The sequence below is a fragment of the Callithrix jacchus genome, chromosome 6 (genome assembly GCF_049354715.1).
Source record: "Callithrix jacchus isolate 240 chromosome 6, calJac240_pri, whole genome shotgun sequence".
NCBI lineage: Eukaryota > Metazoa > Chordata > Mammalia > Primates > Cebidae > Callithrix > Callithrix jacchus.
The window spans coordinates 8505878-8526137 of NC_133507.1; the positions used below are offsets into that span (position 1 = coordinate 8505878).

Genomic DNA, 20260 nt, shown 5'->3' on the forward strand with positions numbered 1-20260 from the left:
CCCGAGTAGCTGGGATTACAGGCACGCACCACCGTGCCCAGCTAATTTTTTGTATTTTTAGTAGAGACGGGGTTTCACCATGTTGACCAGGATGGTCTCGATCTCTTGACCTCGTGATCCACCAGCCTCGGCCTCCCAAAGTGAATTTATTCTCTTTTAATAACAGTTCTATTAAGATATGATGCACTTAAGGCTCACCTATTTAGAGCATACAATTCAGTGGTTTTTAGTATATTCATAGAGTTATACAACTGTCACTGCAACCAATCTGGTAACATTTTCATCAGCCCGGAAAGAAATACCCGTATTAGCAGTCACTGTCCATCTACCCCACTCCCTTAACCCTCAGCAACCACGCATCCACTTACTATCCCTCTAGATTTGCCTGTCCTTGATATTTCATATAATGGAATCATACAGTACTATAGTGTCTTTTTGTATCTGGCTTCTTTGATTTAGCATGTTTTCTAGGTTCATCCATTTTATAACATGTATTAATATGTCATTATCTTTATCACCAGATAATATTCTACTGTAACCAATATTACGAACATTTCGTTTGTCCATTCATCAGTTGATGGACATTTAGGTTGTTCCCACTTTTTGGTTATTGCGAAAATGCTGCTTTGAATATTCATGTGCAAGTCGTATGTGGACGCATGTTTTTCTTCCTCTAGGGAGTATGTCTGGGTGCGAGCTGCTGAGGCATACGGCAACTCCATGTTTACATGTTTGAGAAACTGCCACGCTCTGGCTCCACCCTTTCACAGTCCCACCAGCCACGTCGGAGGGTTCCAATTTCTCCGTGTCCTCATCAACACTTGTTACGATCTGTCTTTTTTCATCGTACCCATCTCCTGGATGCAGTGGTCTGCATGTCCCTCATGGCTCATGATGTCGAGCATATTTTCATGTGCTCATTGGTCATCTGTGTCTCTTTTTGAGAGAAATACCCGCTCACAGTTTCGGCTCATGGTTAGTTGCTTTATGTGGCTTTTATTGTCGCGGACTCTGGATCTGAGTCCTTTATCAGACATGTGACTTGCCATCATTTTCTCCCATCTGTGAGTTATCTTTTCACTTTCTTGAGGGTGTCCTTTGGAGTACGGACATTATTTTTCTTTAATCCACTTGGACATTCTCTGTCTTTTGATTGGTATGTTGAGACCATTCACATTTAAGGTGATTGTTGGTGCTGTTGGATTAATATCTACCATGTCGGTGACTTTTCTGTTTGTTAACATTTGTTCTTTGCACCGCTGCCCTCCTCTTTATCTCCTTGCTTAAGGTATCAATTATACTTCTTTTTTTTTTTTTTTTTTGAGAAGGAGCCTCTCTCTGTCACCAGGCTGGAGTGCAGTGGCGCTTACTGCAACCTCCGCCTCCCGGGTTCAAAGGATTCTCCTGCCTCCACCTCCTGAGTAGCTGGGATTACAGACACACACGCCACCACACCCAACTCATTTTTGTATTTTTAGTAGGGACGGGGTTTCACTGTGTTGGCCAAGATAGTCTTGATCTTTCGACCTCGTGATCCGCATGAACCCAATAATACTTCTTTTAACATTTCTATAGTGATTTCCTTAAAGATTAAATGCAGTACATACTTGTAGCTGATTGAGGTCCGCCTTGAAATGATACCATGCCGCCTCATGTGTAGTTCAGGTTCCCCAGAGCATTACCAATTTCTCCCCCTCACTGCCCCATCTCTTATGATACCAATGTCTTCTTTCATGGTTAGCACTTCCTCTGTTCTTGTTTAAGAAATCCTTCCTACCCTGAGGTCAGAAAGACCTCCTCAAGTGTCATCAGTGTCTCAGAAGGCAACAGGCAGCCCCTCTGCCCTCTTCTCATAGCCTTCATCCCACCAGTTCGGAGCCAGAGTGGAGCCTCAGCCGTTCCTGGGGTGTCTGCACACTCTGCTCTGGAGCTGGGGAACGACCTCAGGAGGGGCTGAGCCGCACTGGACGCCCCGTCAGATGCTCCTGTTTCCGTGAGCAGAACAAGACATGCCTTTTCCACCCAGGTCAGGACATGTGTGTCTCGGTGGCACGTTGGAGCTATAGAATCAGTGCGGTTCAGGGCCTGTGTTTAGTAGCCACTGGGAGGTCAGCGTATCTCCCTGTCCTCAGTGCACAGCCACCTGGCAAGTGGCTGTGAGAGTCTGGGGAACATGTAGGAACAGGCTTCTGACACACGCTGATTGCCTCTCGCAAGGCCCTCTCTTAAAGGGCCTCAGCCTCCCTATCATTGGTCTGGACACTGGATATTGTCGTGAATCCCCGCTGTGGTTCTGTCCAGCAGACCCAGTGGGTCCCAGCTTCTGTGTGTCAAGCGGCATCTGCTCAGGCTGCCCCTCTTTTTCATCTTGGAGCCTGTCCCCAGGTCCTGTGAGTCAAGTACACTGAGTAGCTCTCTGGGGTCCCCTTGCCTAGGGGGTCACTCTGGTTTGCCCACTGCTGGCCTCTACTATTCAGGAACCCCGCAGTTCTCGTGGAGAGTGGGGAACCTGGTGCCATGGAGGCATTCCTTGTTCACCTGCATGATAGAGAGGACGGCCTCCGTGGAGTTCTTTTAGGAGGCTGCTGCCCCTCCCCCAGGCATTTTTCTAACCCCTGGGTGAGGTGACCAGCCTCCAGGCCTCCCTAGGGAGTGTAGGTCAGGTGATTTAACAGGTATCACACAATAGATCCCTCCAGTCTCCCATTCCCCTGCATTCCCAGCAGACCAGCAGCAGCAACATTTGAGACCTTGTTAGAAATTTGGGCCCCACCATGGCCTGCTCGTTCACAGAATCTGGGAGAGGGCCCAGCAATCTGGGTTTAATAAACCGCCCGGAGCTGGAGAACCCCAGCCCTGCAGGATGTCCAGGAGAGGGCCCGGCAATCTGGGTTTAATAAACCACCTGGAGCTGGAGAACCCCAGCCCTGCAGAATGTCCAGGAGAGGGCCCAGCAATCTGGGTTTAATAAACCGCCCGGAGCTGGAGAACCCCAGCCCTGCAGGATGTCCAGGAGAGGGCCCGGCAATCTGGGTTTAATAAACCGCCCGGAGCTGGAGAACCCCAGCCCTGCAGGATGTCCAGGAGAGGGCCCGGCAATCTGGGTTTAATAAACCGCCCGGAGCTGGAGAACCCCAGCCCTGCAGGATGTCCAGGAGAGGGCCCGGCAATCTGGGTTTAATAAACCGCCCGGAGCTGGAGAACCCCAGCCCTGCAGGATGTCCAGGAGAGGGCCCGGCAATCTGGGTTTAATAAACCGCCCGGAGCTGGAGAACCCCAGCCCTGCAGGATGTCCAGGAGAGGGCCCGGCAATCTGGGTTTAATAAACCGCCCGGAGCTGGAGAACCCCAGCCCTGCAGGATGTCCAGGAGAGGGCCCGGCAATCTGGGTTTAATAAACCGCCCGGAGCTGGAGAACCCCAGCCCTGCAGGATGTCCAGGAGAGGGCCCGGCAATCTGGGTTTAATAAACCGCCCGGAGCTGGAGAACCCCAGCCCTGCAGGATGTCCAGGAGAGGGCCCGGCAATCTGGGTTTAATAAACCGCCCGGAGCTGGAGAACCCCAGCCCTGCAGGATGTCCAGGAGAGGGCCCGGCAATCTGGGTTTAATAAACCACCTGGAGCTGGAGAACCCCAGCCCTGCAGGATGTCCAGGAGAGGGCCCGGCAATCTGGGTTTAATAAACCACCCGGAGCTGGAGAACCCCAGCCCTGCAGGATGTCCAGGAGAGGGCCCGGCAATCTGGGTTTAATAAACCGCCCGGAGCTGGAGAACCCCAGCCCTGCAGGATGTCCAGGAGAGGGCCCGGCAATCTGGGTTTAATAAACCGCCCGGAGCTGGAGAACCCCAGCCCTGCAGGATGTCCAGGAGAGGGCCCGGCAATCTGGGTTTAATAAACCGCCCGGAGCTGGAGAACCCCAGCCCTGCAGGATGTCCAGGAGAGGGCCCGGCAATCTGGGTTTAATAAACCGCCCGGAGCTGGAGAACCCCAGCCCTGCAGGATGTCCAGGAGGTCCAGCGTATTGACCTCATCAACGATTGGTTTTTGTTAATTGTAGACTTGGATTTACAAATCTTGTAGACTATACACACCCCTCGATGTTCAGGGTTCACAGTAAATGACCAGCTTGTGAGGGAAGCATCTTGTCCACACGTGTGGCCACTTGTGACCTATTTACATTTTGTCTCCCCTCGAAGCCCACCTCCCAGGCTCCGGCCCCTCCACCGTGGACGCCTCCTCCCCACGCAGCTCCTGTGCCTCGGGATCTGGCTTGCTTTACCAGCCCAGGCGGAGCTGGATGTGGGTGAGTCTGTGGAGAAAGGGCAGCAGCCTGGGAAAGCTTTGTGCAGAGGAGGGCCGTTTCCTACCGTGTGTCGGGAGAGTTGTCTCTGCAGATGGTAGGTGAGAGTTCGATGCCAAAATCAGTGTCTTTCCTGCCCTGAGGATACTTCTCCATCTTCCTAACACTGTTAAGAGACCTGGGGGGTATTGAGCGCTTCAGTGACCCTTGACTCAGGAATCTTAAACATCACACTCTGGGGCTATGGTGGGAGCCTTCTGGTTCTCCTTGTAAATTCTTAGTTGAATGTTTCTAAATTTCAATTTCTCTCTCTCCTTATATGCGCGCTCTAGGGACATAAGAAGAATCTCCCTGACCTCACAACTTTTGTGGGCGCTACTGTTACCACACCCTGTTCTCCCAGTGGCCACCCCACACCACAACTCCCCGCACTTTGTTCCATGGGACCACCAGTATTATGTATAATCGTGAATGCTGCCGGGCACGGTGGCTCACGCCTATAATCCCAGCACTTTGGGAAGCCGAGGCGGGTGGATCACGAGGTCAAGAGATCGAGACCATCCTGGTCAACAAGGTGAAACCCCGTCTCTACTAAAAATACGAAAATTAGCCGGGCAAGGTGGTGCACACCTGTAGTCCCAGCTACTTGGGAGGCTGAGGCAGGAGAATTGCTTGAACCCAGGAGGTGGAGGTTGCGGTGAGCTGAGATTGTGTCGTTGCACACCAGTCTGGGTGACAACAGCGAGACTCCATCTCAAAAAAAAAAAACCAGGCACAAAAAAACGTGAATGCTGTGGATTTGCATATAATCCAAAGTTGTTCATGTCCACAGACACACACACTCACACCCGGAAAGGCACCTTTCCCAGTGCTCCCGGAATAGATGAACAAGCTAATCCCAGAATCCCATTGTGAGGATCTATTTTAAGACCACTTTCAGCAACAATTACTTTATCAGTGGAGGTCTCTGCAGGAAAGATAGGGCACACTCACAGGAGAGCAGTTTAAGGAAGCTTACTGGACCGATTCCCAAGATATGGGCAGAGTTCAGAGAAACCACCAGGAACTGTTAGCAGCAGAATTGTTTCAACCCTTGGCCCCAGAGGAAGAGGGGAGGGAATGTTGATGGAACCTGGAGAGGTTGTATTGACAAGCCTCCTTGGTGGAGCAGTGATATTCAGGGAGAAACACAGCCAGCCTGGAGTTACCCTGTAGGAGGGGGCAGGGGAGAACACTGGCCAACTTCACCCTCCTCCCAACCTGCCTCTCGTCTCCCCAGTTTTCCTTTTCCAAACCTAACCCACAGCCAGAGGGCAAAGGAGTCAAACTGAGGTAGCCATGTGCCTGGGGCCAGAAGCAAGGTGGAGGAAACTCGAAAGTGGATTTAGATGGGCAAACAAGATATCCAACCCACTCTCAGACGTCCTTTTAAAAGTTTAGTTTTACTATTCACACTTTAGTATTTAATCTAGCTCAAATTTGTTTTTGCATTTGATGTGAAGTAGGGATTTTGTTTTTTTCCTGTATGAATAACCAGATTGTCCCAGCATCATCAGTTGATTAGTTCCTCCTTCCAGCACTGATACTCTATTGATAAATCAATTCTGGATTTGCATCCAGAACATCTAGATTTACATTCAGAGTTATCTCCCTTTTCTGTTCCATGAGTTAAATTTGCCTGTCTCTGACCCAGTGCCTCACAGATTTCAGTACTGTATCTTCATAATAAGGGTTGATATATGCTGGGACAAGTCTTATTCTTTTTCAGGAGTTTTAGGCTATTCTTGGCCCTTTGTTCTTTCATATGAACTTTGAATCAATTCGACAAGTTCTATAAAATAAGCAAACAAAACCTGTTGGGATTTTGACTGAAATTTTATTTACCATATACATCTATCTATCTGATATATCTTTATGATACGGGATCTTCCTATCCATGAACATGGTATCTCTTTATTTAGGTCTCCTTTAAATATTAGTAAAGTTTTATAAATTCCTAAATATACAACTTATACATCTTTGGTAAAGGTATAGTACCTTAAATGTCTAACAGTTGCTGCTAGTATATAGAAATGCAGTTAATTTTTTTGATTGGTCTCACATCCAGCCACCTTTCAATAATATCCCTTATTTCTTCTGATAAGTTGTCTGTTGCTTTTCATGTAAACCATAGGAAACCATAGATTTGATATGGTTTTCTATGTAGTCATGTCATCTGTGAATAATAGTAGTTTTGTCTCTCCCTAATCAATCTTTAAGCTGCCTAATTATTTATTGTTGCTGTTGTTGACTAGAACTTTCAGTATAATGATGAATAAGAGCATTGATTTTGGGCATTCTTACCTCGTTCTTGATTTTACAGGGAATGCTTTCAGTGCTTCCACATTAAGATTGATATTTGCTGTTTGTTTTTTGTAGATGCCTTTTTCACAGCTTAAGAACGTTTCTTTGTTTTTTAATTTGCTAAGAGTTTTAAATCATATGGGTTTTTAATTATATCTAATGCTTTTCCTGTATCTTCTTTATTCTGCTACTGTAAAAATTTTACTTACTGACTTTCTAATGCTAAAATATCCTTTCATTTCTTGAATAAACTCACCATGGTCATTGCAGACTATATTTCTTCCTCATTGCTGAATTTGGTTTTCTAATATTTTAGTTAGGAGTTTCGCTTCCTTCCTTATACTGTTCTTGTCTGTTTTTAGGATTAACATTCTGGCCTCATAAAATTTTACTTTTTCTATTCTCTGGAAGAGCTTGTGCAAGACTGAGATGTTCTGTACCTTGAAATTTCGGTAGAACTTACCTGTAAAACTGTCGAGGCCTATTTTGCGTGAGAGAAATAGGTGTTTAAGCACTGTTTCAGTTTCTTTAGTGGAAACTTTGACAAGTCCCGTATTTCTTTTTTAGTTAATGGTTTCATAAATTCTGATTTTCTCAGAGTTTGTCTATGCGGTCTGTGTTTTCAAAATTATTAGTGTGACAGCGTTGGTATGTTTCCTTGCTGTTTCTAAACCTCTGCTTCATCTGCGGCCACATCCTTTTTCACTTATCACATTTATATTGCCAGATTTTTAAAGAACTTCATTTGGCTTTTTAAATTCTATTATAAATTTGTTTTCTGTTTTATGGAATTCTGGTCCTAACTGTATTATCTTCTTTATCTAATACATAACATGTATTATCTAATACATAACATGTATTATGCCCATGAGTTGTCCTAAATAGTATTTTCATTATCATTCCATTCTGAGTATTTATTTTTAATCCCAATTGTGATGGTTTCTTTAACCATGAGTTATATAAACAAGTGTTTGTGAATTTCCAAACGTGTGGCATTTTTAATCTTTCTTTGTGCTGCTGACCTCCAACCTAATTCCATTACAGTCAGAGAAAATGCTTTCTTGGAAACCAGTTCCTTGACCTTTGCGGGGTGTGCTTGAAGTCCTGGTCCTGGGGTCAGTCTTTGAAAACGTTCTGTGTCTCTAGAGAGAAAGATTATTCTCTATTGCTGGGCATGGAGTTCTAAGTCTGCTGGATCACACCTCTTGACAGAGTGGCTCAGACCCTTCCCACTGCTACTGGCTTGTTGTCTAGGTGACCCTCTACTCCCCCTGTTTCTTATGGCCCTTGGAATCAGGGAACTTCTTTAGGAGGGGCAGGTGTTTGGGCTAGCCCTGGAGGGTGAGGAGGATTTGGCTTGATGGAGGTAGGCAGGGGGCCTGGGCAGAGGGGGCAGCAGAATACTGGCAAAGGAAGGCCAGGGAATGGTGTGGCCTTTGGAAAGAGGGCCAGAGAACAGAAAAGGTTGGGGCAAGGACCAGAGGCCCTGGGAAAGGCCTCTCTTAAGAAGAGGGGCAGGAGAGTTTTCTGAGGGGAGACAAGAGAGAGCCCACAGAGAGGAGGACGTGGAGGGGTGGAGTTGGGCAGGTCCAGGCCACAGTAGGGGGGTTTGCCTGGGCAGGACAGGGACCTGTGTGTCGCTCGCAGGGACGCAGTGGTGGCCATGCCACTGTGTGGCAAGCAGGCCCTCAGTTAGGTGTGGGGCCTGGGAGAGGGGTTGACAAACATCAGATGGAATTTCACAGAACCTAACGTACATCTCTTTCCCTTGAGGTGAATTTGTCTCTACAGACCTATGAATCTAAGATGATCTAACGCCTGAATTCATTTTATATCAGAATTTTGTGGCTTAAAATGTTTCAGAAGGTGGGGGTGTGGGCTGTCCAGGATTCCAAGGAGAACGTGGTTGAAACAGCTACACAAAGGGACTGAGGGGGTTGAAGGACTTGGTGGCAGGGACTGAGGACCAGGAACCACCAAGGTCACGGTGGATGGCAGGCATCAGGGTGAGGGAAGGCTGTTGGTGAGGGGCCCTGCTGGGGCTGTGTTCACAGTGGCTGCGATGGAGGGGATGGGGCAGGAGCCAGGGTGTCGGCAGGGCCAGTAACCTGGGAGGTGTGGTGCAATGGTGATGGAGGAGGGGGAGCCAGGACAACGCAGTGAGGAATGTGGTGGGCGGGGATGAGAGAGGTGGCAGCAGGTGGTCTGGACTTAGAGAGAGGAGATGCGGAGCAAGCCCTGTGAGCTGGGTGGGCCAGGATTCGTCTTTTCCTGGTAGGATTACTGTGGCCACAGAATTTATTGTGCAACCCAGGACGTTTCTAGGAAGTGAAAGGGAGAGCCTGGACACACTTAGAGCTGGGCAACAGGATAGAGGAAGCCAGCACACACACGATTCACTGGGCAGGCACGTGGGGGCTTTCAGCTAAGCCAAGGGTGTGTGAGGAAGTACCAGAGGGGCAGAGGAATTCCTCACTTGTTTGGGACTTTAAAATATATGTAAGTATATAATAGGGATTCCCAAGGGCTAGCAGTGAGGGTGGGTGGGGAGAGGGGTCCTGGAGAGGATTTCTCTTCTGTCTGGAAGCCTTTCTCCCTTGGCTGAGAGAAGCCACATGCACACCCCTTCTCTCTGAACACGTAGCTCGCGAACCACAATCTTACAGCTGTCAGTAGCAAAATCCTGGCCCATCTAGCACGCTTGCGGGGTGTAGGGGTCATTACATGAAATGGAAGGCAGTTTGTTTTTTCCAAGTGAGATGGATGTGAAGGGATTAGGTAGAGGCTGACAGAGATGTACCCAAAACTGCTAAATTTAGTCTGGATTCAGGAAAGAGGTTAGAGAGGTGGCATTGTGAGTAATTAGACACGTCGCTGAGAGCGTGAATGACTGACAAGAGTTTGTGTCTGTGGTTGCCACTGGGGAGAAACAGAGCAGAATGGGAGTCTTTGGAAGGAGCGAGGAGCTGATCTGCTGGGACATGGAGGCTTCGGGACCGTCAGACGTGCTTGTGGTACTGGGGTCTGTTTCCATTGGAGGGGAGACATGTGTGAAAGGGAGGGTGAGGCACAGTCCCAGGAGACAGATGATGGTCTCTAAATGTTGAGCAGACAACAGTTAGGAGCCTTGCTTGAGTCTGTACCAAGGGCCCTCCTAAGAAGCAGGGTCCTACGGTGGCCCAGTGACTATGTGTATCCGGGGCCACAGTGCCCAGCTGGGGTCTTTATGGCGTTTGGGTTTGTGCCCCAGCTCAAAGCCTTGCAGAAACCCCTTTCAACATGTGTGCTGTCTGCCAAAGAGACCTAAACCCACTGGGGCAAAGCAACCACACAGCCTTGGAGTTGGGTTTCACATCCCTATCACCACGACCTATGCCCACCCACCCAGAAGGAGTTGGGTGAACTTGCTGGTCATTCGCTGAGATGGTACACACGGCAGCCACATAGGTCTTCACAGTGCCATGCCTGAGAGCCCAGCAGGAGTAGAACAACCATCGAGCCCTCGGAGAGAGCAGGATGGATGTGTGTGACCACCTTGTTGCAAGCCACCTAAAACATGGCTGGACCCAGCTCCACCTCTGGAGGGGATGCACCATGGGCAGCCGTCTGTGAGGGTAGTGGAGGCACCTGATGTCAGCTCTAGTAGCGGGTGAGCAGACATCAGATGGGATATGAGCCTCAGAGATGGCGTAAGGCCAGAATGTATTTTACAAAATCAGAAGTTTTGGGCTTAAAAAGTGTTTCAGTCTGGAATTGGACAGATACTGCAGGCTCATTTCTTGAGAGTTTGTAAAAGTAAATGGATAAGAAATAAGTTAGTTCCAAGAAACTGGATTGCCAGACCTGAGTGATATTGCACACCTGGAGGGGGTGGCCATGGCTGCCTGTGTGTGGCACTGTCCCCCAGCACAGCTCCCTGGCGCCCACCTGCCACACACCCTGTGTTGTTCACCCTGGCCTTCTGTGGCTCTGTCTAGGTGGAATTATTTTCCCCACAGGGACCACTGATAAAGAAGGACTCTGTATTTTTTAAGAATTGAAATTAAAGAGCAAATGGCAACTAACTTTATTGCAATACATTTTCCCTACAAAGTGAGCTGCACCCTTGTTTCTTTCTTTAAGAAATACTATGAAGAAAAGTCAGCTGAGCACTCTGAGCCCTGGGAGGCGGGGGCTGTTCCCTGGATGCCAGGCCAAGCATCTTGTATGCGCTGTGCCTCATGTGTCCTCTCAGAAACCTTGGGCAGGGGGAATGCTGCTAGTCCCAATGCGTGGAAAGGGAAGCCGAAGGAAAATGTAGGAACTTGCTCAGAGACCCCTTTTACCAGAACAGAGGAGCTAGGATTCAGATCTGGGCAGCCCCTGACTCCAGGACCCAAGATCTCTACTGCTGAGTTGACTTTTTTTTTTTTTTTTAGACGGAGTCTGTTGCCTGGGCTGGAGTGCAGTGGCACCATCTTGGTTCACTGCAACCTCCACCTCCTGGGTTTGAGTGATTCTCCTGCCTCAGCATCCTGAGTAGCTGGGATTATAGGTATATACCACCACACCTGGCTAATTTTTCCTATTTTTGGTAGAGACGGGTTTCACCATGTTGACCAGACTGGTCTCAAACTCCTGACCTCAGGCAATCTGCCCAGCTTGACCTCCCAAAGTGCTGGGATTACAGGCGTGAGCCGCCGTGCCCGGCCTGACTTGAGATCTCGATAATTCCTCTGGAGTGTCCTTGGTCGGGCAAAGCGATGCCTGGGGTCCCTTCACCGCTACCTCCTTGTCCTCCTTTGACCCTCACCTTGTGTGTTCCCCCTTTCTCTCCCTGGCTCCCTCTTGCCTTGAAAGACAAGTAGAGAAGATGTTCTCTCCACTGCTGGGACTCCAGCCTCTAAGCATGCAGGTTCCTGTTTTAATCTAGGGGTGCCTCTGGCAGATTGCTGTTCCTTGTTATGCCTTCTGAGAGCCTGGTGGGCAGAGTGGCTTCCTAGGTCCTAGGTGTCTCCTTCATCTTGCTGTGTTGTACTCGCTCCTATTGGCCTCTCCCCTGGATTCGGGCCCTGGGGTCCCTCATGTCTAAAATACCTGACTTGAGCAGCTGCCTCTGGGGACCTGCAGTGGCTGGAGAGAATAAGACATGAGTTCCAGACAGGAGAGGAAGGGATGACTGGCGCTGCCCTGCAGTCGGGGTGGGCATTACTATTGATAGGTGCAGAGGCTCGTCACCGTGGGTGGGTCTTCACCAAGTCCCTGTTTATAAGATGCTGTTATGTGCAGTCTTACTGAATCAGCCATGGAGGGGATCATCCGTCCTTCCCTCCCTGGAATAGGACAATCTGTCTTCTCCTACCCTCCTTTCAAGCGGTTACTTCTCATCTGTAAATTAGTGCTGCTGAAGTTTTACTTTGAATATGAAAGTTCTGTTGAAATCATTTATTGGCATATATTCCATACACCACAGACGTTAGTGTAAGCAGGATGGAGAGAAAAGCCAATATAGTGCCTCCCTGATAGAGGAGAAACTGGGGCCAGCAAGGGTGCAGAGACGGGCTGGGACCTGGTTCCCTGACTTCTTAGCTTACATACAGCTTGCAGGAAAAGTCCCAAATGCCGTTTTTAAAGAGCTGTCTGAAAATTGCACAAAGTCTGTTTTTAGTTTACAAGCCAAGATACGCTTTGCAACTGGGAAAGGGTGTCCCTCAGTTGTATTTTGGTGAAATCATGACAGCTGCCTCATCGGTAGCTTCTTCATTTTTAATTACCAGCATGGGGTTGAGTCACAGAAGCGGAATGACAGTGCATGTTTCTCTATGCCTGTTTTTAATTGGTGTTATTGAGTTTGGGCATTGATGCAGCTGGATGAAAGTTTTCTGTATCTTCATGAGCTGGGAGCCACCGATCTCAGCAGGGTGAGCTGTTGTGAGGTCACCATAGAAGCTTGGTCACTGTGCCACCTGGTCAGCCAGCCTTCAAAGCCATCACTTGGGATGGGCTCCAGGATAAAAGGAAGCTGAGCTCGCTTGGTGTGTGGCTGACACTCACCATCCACGACTGTCAGTCCAGGTCACGTGACTGTGGCTGTCTTAGATCATTCCCACCTCCTTCCTGTGGCCTTGCTCCCTTTAAGAGAAACCACACAATAGAGAGGGGCGGAGGAGGGGATGCCTTGCTAGGAGCTGAGAGCTGTTATAATCACAGCTGGGCAGTGCTGCCTTGCTTGGCTATGCCTTAGGGTTGGCGATACCTTCTCCATCTCAGGCCTCCAGATGCTGCCGGCACGCCCAACATCCTGACTGACACACGAGAGGTGTGGGGATAGAATGCAGAGGCGAGTTCTCTTTTTTGCTATGGTAATAGACATAACAGAAAATATATCATCTTCTTTGTTTGCAACTGTATAGTTCGGGGCATTGAGTCTGTTCATACTGTCGTGTAAGCATCACCACTGTCCATCTCCAGAACTTTTTCATTTTCCCAGACTGAAACTCCATACCCTTGTATTTATTTATTATCATTTTTTGACATGGAGTCTGGCTCTGTTGCCAGGCTGGAGTGTAGTGGTGCAATCTTGGCTCACTGCGACCTCCACCTCCCAGGTTCAGGCGGTTCTCCTGCCTCAGCCTCCCGAGTAGCTGGCATTACAGGTGCATGACACCACGCCCAGCTTATCTTTGTATTTTTAGTAGTGGTGGGGTTTCAGCATGTTGGCCAGGTTGGTCTCGAACTCCTGACCTCAGGTGATCTGCCTGTCTTGGCCTCCCAAAGTGCTGAAATTACAGATGTGAGCCACTGCGCCTGGCCTGAAACTCCGTATCCTTTACATACCAACTCCCCACTCCTCCCTCCCCCATACCCCCTGGCAACCACGTTCTACTTTCTGTCTCAATGAATTTGACCATTCCAGGTACCGCATACTGGGGAATCGTTCTGTATTCATCCTTAGCGCCTGGCTCATTTCACTGAGGACAGTGTCCTCAAGGCTCACCCGTGTTGTAGCACGCATCAGAGTTTCCTCCCTCTTACAGGCTGAACCGTATTCCACTGTGTGTCTGTACCAGGTTTTGTGGATCCCTCAGCCAGGCACAGACAGCTGGGTTGCTCCCACCCCTTGGCTTTTGTGGAAGATGCTGCTATGAACATGTGTATGCAAATATCTGTTCAGAATCCTGTTTTTACTTCTTTCAGGTTCCGGAGGTGTATCGTTTTTGTTTTTTTGTTTTTGTTTTTGAGACGGAGTTTCGCTCTTGTTACCCAGGCTGGAGTGCAATGGCGCGATCTCGGCTCACCGCAACCTCCGCCTCCTGGGTTCAGGCAATTCTCCTGCCTCAGCCTCCTGAGTAACTGGGATTACAGGCACGCGCCACCATGTGCAGCTAATTTTTTGTATTTTTAGTAGAGACGGGGTTTCACCTTGTTGACCAGGATGGTCTCGATCTCTTGACCTCGTGAGCCACCCACCTTGGCCTCCCAAAGTGCTGGGATTATAGGCGTGAGCCACTGTGTCCGGCCGGTGTATAGTTTTTTTAAGTGAAAAATTTGAAGATTTTCCTAAAATGCCGTTTGATTTCCCTTGGAATAACTGCTTTCAAGTGATGGTGTATTTCCAACATTTTTCATAAAGACAAAAATCTTTTTTAAAACATTGCAGCCTCCTCCAACTTGACCTTCCTTGGTTAAATAGCCATGAGCTGCAGCTTAGCACTGACCCATCTTTCTGAGGAGCCCAGGAAAGGGGCTGGCAGGAGCCGGATGGGTGCCCCCGACTGCCATGGGTGCTCAGTGTAGCTTTGTTCTCTGACCCATGATGTAAGCAGCCTTCCCAGGGGTGCTGTGCACAGCCATTGGTGTTCAAGGTCACAGACATAGCTCAAGGTCACAGACACAAGCAGAGCTGCCCTGTGTGGGGGCAGACCTGGATTTGAACCAGAGCCTCTCTCCCCTGGCGAATTCTCCAGATGAGACTTTCCTGAGGATGAGGCACCCCCTGCTTCTCACATACTCAGAAAGAAAAAAGTAAACAGTGGGCCTCCCCAGGGTGGGAAAGTCTGAACCAAATGTCTCTCTCCCCACTTGCCAGCACGACAGGCTGTCTGAGGCCTGCAGGCATGTTTTAGGTGGGCTACACAGTGGTGGTAACATTTACAAATGAGTTCCATTATTGAAAACTTGGGAAAGGCTGGGCGTGGTGGCTCACGCTTGTGATCTCAGTCCTTTGGGAGGCCTAGGTGGGTGGAACACAAGGTCAGGAGTTCGAGACCAGCCTGACCAACATGGTGAAACCCCATCTCTACTAAAAATACAAAAATTAGCCAGGCATGGTGGCACATGCCTGTAATCCCAGCTACCCAGGTGGCTGAGACAGGAGAATCTCCTGTACCCGGGAGGAAGAGGTTGCAGTGAGCCAAGATCGTGCCACTGCACTCCAGCCTGGGTGACAGAGCAAGACTCGGTCTAAAAAAAAAAAAAAAACTTGGGAAAGCGCATGTCAGATCTGAATGCTGGCTTCTCCGGACCCGCTCAGGAGATCTTGCAGTTCTGGCTTCCTGGAGTCTCCACAGGACCTCCTCCCTACTATGGGGTCCCAAGCTAGGATCTGTGGGCATCAGGACTACCTCACCCAACTAGAGAGACCAAACATGGCACAGGGAAGTTAGTGGGCAGCAGGGATATGTGGCTCAAACCCATCCCCACTAACACATCGGCTGCACAGAGGGCAGTTGGGAGAGGAAGGGGCACAAGCTCTGCCTGGGGGTGAGGTGTGGACCCTAGTCACATGAAGGGCAGGGCCCGGCCTTACACAGCCTCCCTGCCCCAGAGGTCACCTGCCCTTGAAATATACCTAATTTTCTTTCTGTTTCTTTTACAAAAGAATTCCTGGGTCCCATGGGCCCTGCTTTGGTGGTAGGAGGGAATGGTGCATGCAGCTCTGAGAAGCAGTCTGTCACCGCAGTCTGAGGTTAGAGGAAGACCCATAGACTTCACGCACACCAGCCTCTGTCTTCAGTTTGGACCATCCATTCTTTAAGCTTTATTTGGGAAAGGGGATGAAAGGTTCCCTTGTTTTATTGCAATTAAAAATTTCTTTTAACATTTTTTGAAACAATCACAAGCCTACAGAAAAATGGAACGCACAGGGCAAAGCTGGTCTGACCCAGTGGAGAGAAACGTGTGATCCCGGCGAGGTCAGCTCCAGTGCCCCAGTTAGTCCTTCACATCAACAAGGGCTGTCTCTACAGAACTGCTCAGGGCAGCCATGGGCACCAGGGAACTACCACTGGTCTCTCATCAGTGGCAGAGGCCCCTAATGTAGTGACATATTCCATCCATCCCCCTGTGGTGGGACCATGTCCTCTGTCCGTACTTCCCCTGAGTGGGCGCCCTCATCACCTGCCTGGACGCTGACACCCAGAGTAACCTGTTCCCACGGGCTCCGGTTCCACGTCCCCTAGTGCGGGCGCCCTCTTCGCCTTCTGAGTCCCAGCAGTGCCTTGTTCCAGATCATCCCAGATCTCCCCACCCCACACGTCCCATGTTCTGCCCCATTCGATAACTTCAGAATGGAAGAGCTTTACAGTTTATTTTTCAATTAAAAATCAAAACAGAACAAAAATGAATCCTCAAGAGGCGTTGGAGTTGGGAATCGGGTAAAACTAATTCCAGAGAGCCCTACAGAAACCTTTAGCCAGGAAAGGATTTCAAATGGAGATCTTCAAAGTAAGGATTGTAGTATTTTTCAGATGGCTCTTTGTAGACATTAAAAATATAGGCGGAGGCCGTGTATAGAAATGAAAGGTTCTCATCCGAAGCCAGACCATTTAGTTTGGCGAATTAAGGCAAGAGCAGAATGAAGTCTGCTAAGTAAAAATTAATGATTTCTCAGGCATCTTTAGGATGTTGAACAGCTTAATTGCACCGTTTGGGTGGATATGTGTTGAAGGAAGTAATTTTAGGAGACCGGGAAATTGTGCAAGCATCTTAACTTGGGTCAGGATTGTAATTATTGCAATAACAGAATGTTGCTATGTGTATATGTGACTGAAATGGGAAGCAGTTCTTAAAAAGTGCTTTAAGAAATAACAACAAAACGTCCACTCTCTCTCTCTCTCTCTGGACTTCCTTAATTATAAATACCAGGTAACCCAGTGCTGGCTAAATATAGGTCCAGTGGTCATCTATATTTATAACATCTTTTCAGGCGGAAGTCACTAGAGCAATACAGAATTAATTTGGTGTGTAGGTTTTTATAGGGTCTAATTAGTTGTGTTTTTCTTGAGCAAACCAACTGGGATCCATAACATTATATAACTGAACTCAGACAACCATGACTTTTAGACATGGACCCTTCCCAGAAAGCCAAGGCCCACGGCAGATGCCAGCCCTGAAGACAGACAGCGGCCCCGAGAGCAGGCACACGCAGCTGCGGGGCGGACGGGAAGGGCAGGCTTTGGGAGTGATAACGTACAGTTTCTTTTTTTGGTTTGCAAAGTCTCATCTACAGCCCATTCACCGCTGAGACCTTGAATTGAGGCATTCTGTGGCTGCTTATCAGCTGTTCCCGTGCTGCAGGGTTTGGCTGGGCTGGCCTGGGGAGGTAGGGTGGCGTTTTTGCAGACTGACCAAAGTATGCACTTAGCCAACCCTCCCCCACCAGCAACGCAGCCTGCTCGAGGGCTGCGAACTGCACCTGTGTTTGCAGTCACGTCCATCGGAGAGGTGAGTGGGCGGTGGACCTTTGGAACTATCTGATGTCATTTGGGGGAGATTCGGCGTGCTTCTCAGTGACTTTCTGCAAATGAAACATGATTAGGTAGACTGGGCTCTCCTCCTCCCTTCCTCAGGATCTTCAACAAACACAGTCTTTTCTAGCAGAGTGGACCCCAGCTGGCAGCACCCACCGAGATCTTGTCTGAAGCCGACTACACTCCCATTTAAAGAAAACACATAATGGGGAAGGTCCTTCCCGTAAACCCCATGCCAGGCCTCTCCCCTCGAGCTGGTTCCTACCCCTCCTTTGTGTGGCCCTGAAAGCAGCTTCTGCTCGTCCACACCTGTGCTCGAGGGCTATTCTCATGGCTAGTGCGTGCTATGAATGAAGGACACTGGCCAGTTGAAGTGAGCGACTGGCTAGGATTTGCCTGCCTCAAGTCCTCAGGCCAGAGAGGCTGGTGGGGTCTTGCCTAGACCATACAGCCAGCAAGTGGTCTGTCTGGCTCCATAGCCTCCTCCCAGCCTCAGGACTGTCCTGGGACAGGGACTGAGTGAGAGTTCAAAGGCAGGACAGCGGCGCCTGAGCCAGGAGGCACTGGGGGCACGCTCACCCCGCCTCTGGATGTGGGGCCTCACTGGACAGCTGGACACAGGTGGGATAGGGGAGACCTGTGTATCCTCCCGGTGTCATTTCATTTGTTTGTTTCAGTCTGTTCGTTTCACTAGGCAGATTTCGTGCTTTCTCTGTGTTCCAGACACAGCCAGGCCCTGAGGATTGACAGACAACGTAGCGCCTGCCCTTGAGAGTTTATGGTGGAGGGAGGGAGGAGGAAGGGTGTGATAGCCGTGTCTGGGCAGACAGGTCTGGGAGGGCTTCCTGGAGGCAGTGACAGCTGAGGTGATGGTTAAAAGCAGAGTAGGAGTTAGTCTTGTGGGTGTGAGGGACTTGAGCAAGCACAGGGATATGAATGGGGAGTGAGGGCAGGGCCCTTTACATTGCACGACAGAGGGCAGTTCAGGCAGGGGCCGGGCCTGTGGCTGTAGGGGGACGTGTACCCTCTGAGACAAGGAGGAGTCAGGGTGCGAATGTTAGTGCAGCCATAGGGAGAGACTAAGAGGCCTTCCTGGGTCCGGGCAGAAAGATGGGGCTTCCTGCACTAGGGCCGGGGCGATGGTCAGGGAGTGGGTCTGGGAACCATGTAAGAGTTGCCTTTGGGAAGGTTTGATGGTGGCTTTTATCAAGACAAGGAGCGCTTCAGGAGGAAAGGTTTGGGGTGCAGGGTGGTGAGGGTGCATGGCAGTGTCGATGCTGCTCTGGTGTGGCGGAAGTTGTGTGCTGACTTAGAAAAAGATGGTATGGATCCAGCCCAGACGCTGGAGGACAGCCATTACAGGGCAGTGTGCTTGGGACCCGCTTGGATGGGAGGGGCTCCCCAGAGGAGATGATGCTGACCTGAGGCTGGAGGGACCTGGGTTGGACTGGCAGGAAATGGAGAAACAGCCTTCTGGGCCTGTGCTCTTGGTATTTGACACAGTTCCTGGATACAACTCGGCTTCTCCCGGGGAGGGGTTTAGAACTCACCTGCCCAGTGGTCATTCATACCTCTGGAACCAGAACTTCATCTGGGGCCCAGCCCCGGCCCACGTGGGGTGGCTTAAGCTGCTTAGGTGAATCTGACGTGTAGCAAGTAGAGAGCCAGAGACTCAGGGGTTCTGAGTTAGGGCAGCCTGGCAGTGGCCCCAGGAGGCTCACTTGGATGTGAGAACTGTGGGAAAACCAAGGACTCGCCTGGTATGTTTCAGAGCCATTTATTTAGGAACCTTATATAAACACACACACCTGGATATGTATATACACAGATACACAAATGCACGCACGCACACACACACACACACACACACAACCTGAATACATATGCAGGTGGCTGTCTTTATCCTCGGGTTCCACATCTATATATTCAACCAACCTGAGATCAAAAACATGAAAAAAAATGCATGGTGCATGTATAAACAGTTTTCTTGTCATTTTTCCCTAAACAATATAGTATAACAACTATTTCCATAACATTTACATTGTATTAGGTATTGTAAGTAATCCAGAGATGATTTAAACTAGTGGAGGATGTGTGTAGGTTGTATGCAAATGTGATACCATTTTTATATCAGGGATTTGAGCATCTGTGGATTTTGGTATCTGCAGGGTAGCCTGGAACCCGTCCCCCACGGATGCCAAGGCGTGACTGTATACATATGTATGCATCTGTATATAAAAAAACACACACACACACACACATACCTGAATACATGTGTGCATGTGTACGTACAACACTCACACATCCTATACATCCACACGTATGCACACCCACTCATATATGACATAATGGGATAATACATACATGAAACATAATATAGATCTCCCATGATTTCCTTATTGGAGTGAAGGAAAGTGCACACATCTTGAGGTTACTGACTCTCTGGGAAAGAACCTGCTGCTAAGAACGAGGACCAAGGTCCCTGGAATCCCGTGTGGTAACTGACAGTCTTAACCGTGCCGAGAGGCAGAGGGTTCCACGGTGAAGAATCCTGACTGTGCTGTTGACTAAATGAACCTTGAACAATTTCACTGCTCTGTGCCTCAGTTTCCCTATCTTCAGGATGAGGACAGTCATAACATCTACCCTCTACAGTTGTGATGGGAATCAAACTTACTAATTCATCTGAACTCTGAGCTTGCTGCTTGGAACGGGGCGTGTGCCCAGCAAGTGTCAGCTGCTGTTGTGATCAGCCGGGAGCACTCAGTAATAGTGAGGAACCCTGGGGAATGGAGGAGTGGGCGTTGCTGTTCCCTGCTAACTCCGTACCCTTCATACCCTTTCGTACCTTCCATAGTTTTTATCATGTGCACATATTACCTAGATTT

The 20260-nt window shown here is 49.2% G+C and overlaps 1 protein-coding gene across 4 annotated transcripts in view; it reads left to right on the forward strand.

The window, feature by feature from the left end:
• The window catches only part of PCSK6 (proprotein convertase subtilisin/kexin type 6), a 193647-nt gene that overhangs the window by 22967 nt on the left and 150420 nt on the right, over nt 1-20260 (forward strand). For 2 of the 4 annotated variants that reach the window (XM_035303684.3, XM_078375965.1), the window contains exon 1: nt 17135-17346. The exons of the other annotated variants lie outside the window; for them this stretch is intronic. In XM_035303684.3, coding sequence (XP_035159575.2) covers nt 17257-17346 — 90 coding nt within the window. In that variant the 5' untranslated portion in view covers nt 17135-17256. Of the gene's footprint in view, nt 1-17134; nt 17347-20260 lie in introns of those variants that run through there. 4 annotated transcript variants of the gene reach the window in all.